Source organism: Danio rerio, chromosome 8 (assembly GCF_049306965.1).
Source record: "Danio rerio strain Tuebingen ecotype United States chromosome 8, GRCz12tu, whole genome shotgun sequence".
In the NCBI taxonomy this organism is placed as follows: domain Eukaryota; kingdom Metazoa; phylum Chordata; class Actinopteri; order Cypriniformes; family Danionidae; genus Danio; species Danio rerio.
Window position 1 is genome coordinate 12772832 of NC_133183.1, and position 6769 is coordinate 12779600.

A 6769-nucleotide genomic window follows, 5' to 3' on the forward strand; every position below is an offset into this window, starting at 1 on the left:
CTTTTACACTTTGAAGCTTGCGTGAATACATTCACCCTCACAGGAAAAAGAAGTGGTTCAAACCACATAAACTTAGTCATACTTTAAAAACTTAAATAAAATCACACACCACCCATGAATTTGTTATGAATTTCATGATATGGTTTAACTATTTACAATCACCTTTGCCTTTACAAACCTATTCTATCATTCTGAAGATGTTGTAGTATTTTTAAAATGATTTAAAGTTGCTCTTTAGAATATGGTCCTTCAGGAGTGGCATTTGCATTACACTTATCTGGATTAAACTGAACTGAACTTCAACGGTTTTAATTTAACTAGAACTGCACTGGCATTTCACACTACTTGCATCCCTGTATGAACTGTGCAATGGTCCACATTTGGGCTGCACAATATATCGTTTCAGCATTGATATAGCAATGTGTGTGTCCGCAATAGTCACATCGCAAGATCTGCAATGTTGAGTAGAATTGAATTTAAGTTTTATTTGACAAATTTTAGACAAGCTGTACAAAAATACAAGTATCCCATACATTTTCAAATAAAACCCAAACAAAAGCCCTGGGCTTGTTTCCATTGTGGTCCTCACTGTTAAATAAAACAAGTATGGCTTCAAAATACAGTTGATGCATAAAACAAACAGTACCTCCACATTTTAAAACAGGAACAAAATTATACACAAATACATTTATTCCTTCATTCATTCATTTTCTTTTCAGCTTAGTCCCTCTATTAATCAGGGGTCGCCACAGCGGAATGAACTGCCAACTTTTAAGTTTGAGATTATAGTTGATCAAAATTGATAATACATAGGATTTGCAAATACATGAGTCATTGCAAATGTAACTTTAGTAAAGAATACTTTGACTGAATTACTACAGTGAAGACTACTGTGTTATTTTACATTTCATAATTCAATTTCTGTACCTGAATACTGTTTGACTGTTTCTTTGACTTTTTTTCATCTGCTCTATTGCAATTTTTCTTGCTTGCAATTTGTTTATTACATTTAAACATGATTCAAACCCTTTCTATATCACCTCATTTGGTCTATATTCAAGATTTTGTTCCAAATAGAGCTCTTCAAGCCACTTTCTAAAATTGTAATCATATCGAAATTAATAATAACAGAAAAACAAGATATCGCAATGTCAGATTTCTAAAATATTGTGCAACCCTAGTCCACATTTAAAAATATTATGGCTTCTTATTCTTTTTTTCTTCATCTATGTTAAGCTGTTTTGACACAATCTACATTGTAAAAAGCAATATAGAAACAAAGATTTTTCCTTTTTAATTTATTTAAAACTAAATAGTAGTTGTACTACTATAAACAAAACAAAAAAACAAAAGCACAGATGAAAACAATAGAACAAAGATTTAAATTAAATAAACAGTCATTTATGTTTTTCGGTGGTATTCAGGTACAGGAATTCAATTATCAGATTTAAAATAACACTCTAGTATTGAACAATTCAAATACAATTCATATTTTTTAAGTGGCAAACTTTATTTTAAAGTCAAACTATCATTTATTACACCCAAATGGTTTAAATTTGCTTAAAATCTTCCAGTCACAAGCCTTAAAAACACATTTACATAAAAAAGTCATACTATTAGATTAAACTGTGGTTCCTGGTTAATTATAATCCTAATTTGACATTGCAGATCTTGCTACTGTATGTGCACAGAATTGCACATTATAATATCGATGCCGGAATGATATATTGTGCAGCTCTAATATCTTGCCAAAAAAATCCTAATTTCTCCACGATAAAACCATCTTCCCTAGTAGTTTATGATAGCCGTGCAGTCCTCAGCAAATAACGTTGTCTAAATGTTTAATTTAGACTGTCATAAATACTTCAGTGTCTAGGCTACTTGATCCCATAGGCTAGTGGGAAGACCTGTGTAAGGAATAGCCTTCACTTTCTCTTTCTATAGATTAATCATGTCTCCTACATTGCAGTATGATTCAGTTTCACTTTTTCTTTCCATTTGTAGAAGAGATTGCAGACCTAGAAATATGCAGTCCACCTGTCCAAAACTGAAAACGCTTGTTATTCGTTTTTAACAAGCTATTTTTAAGAAGTTTTTCCTTATTATTATGGTACTTTGGTATGTGTGATTCAATGTTAATTTAATAAAACCATTTAGAAAACTGCAACTATAAGGTGAATGCAGAAATGATCTGAATCACTTTAATGAAAAAGCTGCCGGTGACATTCAGTGACAATAATACATTTATATCAAGTCTGGTCTGACTGGAATGAACCTCCTCTAAGATGATCTCATTGCAGTCACATGTGAAATATTATCACATACATGCAAGTAAACACAGCAGGTTGTTATGCAGAAACAATCAGGAAATAATCCAATGGTTAGCTTTCCTTACCTTTCAAGGAGTCTCCAAGGGTGGAGCATTTCGCTCGCCCAACCAACAAGCCTGTTTCACCAACTTTCCTTGCCTGTGGAGGAACAAATGGGGTTTGAAGATTCACAAAGTTCTGGTCTGACATCAAGGTTGATTCAATGAAGGTTATATCTGTATACCCTGTTAATATCATCAAGTAACAGGAAGCCAAATGACTCTTCAAGTTCCTGTTCAGAGTATCCTTTTTCTCGTTTCTCAGAGCGAAATGCAGCATACTGTTGGAACACAACATTCATTCATTTGTAACATGAGATAAATCTCACTTAATCACTCAAAGTTTGCGCTGTAGAAAGGCTTACCCGTTGTTGTGAAGCAGGATTGTTGATCAAATGGGCTGAGTTGTATGTAAAAAATTCTTTTGATTCTTTATACAAATAGTTGTTATGAAGCGGAGCTAGAATACTTTCGGTAAAGGTTACTGAGCCTAGTTGAACAGGCTCCAGGAGACCTGGGAGGACATGACATATGACAGAATTACACACATTTCTTTATGATCTTTCAAAACACTCATTTTTTCACACCAAACAAAGAAAGCTGAGGATTTTCTAGGTCACTTTCTGTCAACATTCAGAGATAAGCAGAGAACACATTGTCAGGTCATCTCAAGGACGTTGGATATTTTGCAAATATTAAGCTAAACTGTAGGTGAGAACTCATGCTGTGAATGACTAGCTTAGCAAAAGAACTGTTTGGCAGAAAAAAACTCCTCTAAAACAAACAAAAATGTGTTCAACATTAAATTATAGGTCATTGCGCAATCCTTCAACTGAAAAAAAATCCCATGTTGTTGACTATATCAGGGACTATTGCACAAGACTACACTAATCTTGGAGGATTGAGTCGTTATGTCAAATATTAAATATATTTAATCATACTGATCAAATTAATCAGTAACACAAAATACAATCTGCAGGCTTCTTCACATGATGGATTTCCAGCTTTTCTTTAAGAAAAATCCAGTTTTTAATAGCAGCAGAGCAGATAGATCGACTATAGCTAACTATTCGGTAGTTCTAACATTTAGTCAAGTTGGTTTTGAAACAAGATAGCTGACAAAACATCTAAAGAGCATCTCTAGAGAATCAGTTTCTATACTTCAAAACACATTCTTTTCTATATAGACACTTAATAAACTACAGTTTTAAGTGTAGTAAGCATGTTTTTCAGCATGCTAACTACCATTTAATTACATGGTTAAACTATGGTTAGCGTTTTTTTTTTTTTCTTTTAGTTGTAGAAAACCCATTTATTAATTGGATTAATATAACACAGATCAACTTTTTCAACAACTCGAAAGATGTATAAATGTATTAAAAACACATATTTGTGGTCTTTATGTGTTTGTTATATGTACAAATCTTCCAATTATATACTAAACCTTTCATGTCATATCAGCAGCATTGAGCTATATTCATGGCAGCAATGAAAATAAATATTCAATACAGAATTTACAATCATAACAGCTGAACAAACATGAGATCTTTCAATTTGGTCAGTGATAAATATTCCTAATTATTTAAACATTTGCCTTAAAATATTTCCTGACTAAAAATGTGCCATAATCTTCTATAAAACTAAGATTAAAGAATACTTTCATGCTTTAACATGAAGAAACATCTGGAAAACACTAGTGGGCAAATAAGGCCCAGCATAAGATATTGTACAGTAGAGAACTGAACATGTTATTATTAAACTTCATCACAAAGCTAACCAAATGTAAAACTAGCACGTGTATAATTACCAGGCCCATGCTGACTCAACTGCAGAACTGGTTTAGAGTTAAAAGCAGCCAGCCAGCCAACCAAACCAGTACCAGGGTCTTATTTCAACCAGAATAGATAGCCAAGTCGTTTAAAACTGAGCATATATGCTGCAACGATGTATATTTAAATATATATGAATTAAATTGACAATTTAGCAGTTTTGTTTGCAGTCAACACAAACAAAAACAAATAACGTAGCCAAACTTCACATAAATAGATTTTTGACTAAATATATATTAGTATAAATGTATGTTTACAGACTAGCATACATTACACGAACACTATTGACGTCAAAACAGAAACTAAACGCGTCAGAGAGTCCAATAACCCGAGTTACCTTCTGTTGGTCGTTTAGTCTCATTCTCCATGAAGACGAGGCATAGATCACAGGTTCTCGCTTTGCACTCGATATTTTAGATATTTCTAATCCTCGGCGGTTCACGACATTCCTGCTGACCGAATAAAACGATAGTATATTTTCAGTTAATTCTTGGTGAAGTGTTCGCTGGAAGCTCTAAAGAGAATTATATTTGTCTACGACTGGTCTCTCGGGTTGAACTGCGTTTTGGAGGACTTGAATTGTACTATGTGACTGTGTTGCAACCAGGAAGCGAATCCGCATAAAGACAGCAAAGGCTGGGCTGTGAAAACGAACGGCTGCCAGCGAGTCGGTTTGAAATAAACGGTCGTTTGAAACCGAATTGAAATTCTAACCGGGATTCGGATTCACTCGACAGCGCGCGCTTTCTACTGCCTTCGGTTTCCAGGAGAGAAGCTCGCGCGAGTCAAAACGAAACGAAAAAGAAACAGAAAGTCAGAAGTTTGCGTCCATCTTGCGTCCCACTCACAGTTCGTCTTCACGCCGCTAGTAGTCGCAGCTCATGTTTACACGACGGCGTTCAAAGCAGATCGTACGCTGAGTTATCTCAAGATGTTCGGTTAGTATATGAAAGAGAAGGTGCAAAATGGTCATATTTAGATAATGAGAAGACGCCAATACATTGGAGTAAACAAATATCTAACACTGATCTGAAAAGACGACATTTGCTCTTCCGGTCGCTAGAGGGAGCTATCTGGTTTCCTGCATTCCCAATGTCCGGTCTTTCGCCTGTAAGAACATTTAGTTCTGGACGAGATGTTCACTGAGCAAAACAAAACAGCATTTCTGGCTGCAAACCTTTCTACTGCCAAAGCCAACAAATGTTTATGAGCAACGATTAAACATTATTTGTATAAAAAGAAATATATCAGAAGACATACTTTAAAATACAAAATAAATATAGGCTACTTTACAAACCGATACAAATGTTGATTTAAATATACTTGTTTTGAATATTAGGATTAATAAATTAAAAGTATAATCTTTAACTTACACATGATACTCTTTTCCGCTGAGTATATAGCCTATCTACACTTCATGTAGTTTTGCAAACTGTCTTATAAACAAATTGATATATCATCAGTATAACGTACCTAAGGGGATAGTTCACTCAAAAAATGAAAAATTTGCCTTTTACTCTCCCTTCACTTGTTACAAACCTGTTTGAGTTTATTCTGTTAAGAAGGTATTTTGAAGAAAGCTCCAAATCTGTAACAATTTAACTACTTTTAAAAGTATATGGTTACAGGTTTCCTCAAAATATAATTTGTTCATAACAGAAAGATTATGGAGGACGATACCTGCGAAAACAATAAACAGATAAATATGCCAATATATAAATGAGTAAATAAATCCATTAATTCCCACATAAAACAAATAAATATGCAAATAAAGAAATTGATTAATAAAATCCACAAATTCTTGCATAAATAAAACAATAAATATGCAAATAAATAAAGAAATTTACATATAAAACCCACAAATTCCTGCATAAATGAATATGTAAATAATTAAAAATGCAGACAGGTAAACAATTAAATAAACGAATGTTGGGGAATTGCTAGATTATTTACTTTCATTAAATAAGTTTAAATATTTGCATATTTTTTATTGATTGTTTTTGCAGGTTTTTTCCTCCATACAAGATACTTGTAAAAATGTATAACAACTTGAAGCTGAGTACATTTTTAGGTGAACTATCCCTTTAAAATTACAATAATCTGTAAATAGCAAACTGAAAGTATTATGCTTTTAATTGCCTTAAATCTTATTGATATTAGTGTAGTTATTTTCATCTTACTACATATACTTATAGCCGATATAATTATATAGATTTTGCTTTACATGTAAAAATAAGGGCTGCACAGTGGCACAGTTAGTAATACATTCGCCTCACAGCAAGAAGCTCGCTGGTTAGAGCCTTGGCAGGGTCAGTTGGCGTTTCTGTCTGGAGTTTGCATGTTCTCCCCTTGTTCGGTAGGGTTTCCACCGGGTGCTCCGCTTTCCCCCACAAGTCCAAAAACATGTGGTATAGGTGAATTGGGTAGGCTAAATTATTCGTAGTGTATAAGTGTGAATGAGTGTGTATGGATGTTTTCCAGTGATGGGTTGCAGCATGAAGGGCATCCGCTGCATAAAACATATGCTGGATAAGTTGGCGGTTCAATCCGCTGTGGTGACCCCAGATTAATA

The 6769-nt window shown here is 33.9% G+C and overlaps 1 protein-coding gene across 4 annotated transcripts in view; it reads right to left on the minus strand.

The window, feature by feature from the left end:
- Nucleotides 1-5056, minus strand: part of tasor2 (transcription activation suppressor family member 2) — a 28123-nt gene extending 23067 nt beyond the window's left edge. For all 4 annotated transcript variants that reach the window (XM_073910091.1, XM_005166734.5, XM_009303786.4 and 1 more), the window contains exons 1-4: nucleotides 4535-5056; nucleotides 2734-2882; nucleotides 2554-2649; nucleotides 2396-2468 (exon numbers count right to left, since the gene is read on the minus strand). In XM_073910091.1, the coding sequence (XP_073766192.1) occupies nucleotides 2396-2468; nucleotides 2554-2649; nucleotides 2734-2882; nucleotides 4535-4565 (349 nt within the window). In that variant the 5' untranslated portion in view covers nucleotides 4566-5056. The remainder of the gene's footprint in view (nucleotides 1-2395; nucleotides 2469-2553; nucleotides 2650-2733; nucleotides 2883-4534) is intronic.
- Between the last annotated feature and the right edge of the window lie 1713 nt (nucleotides 5057-6769).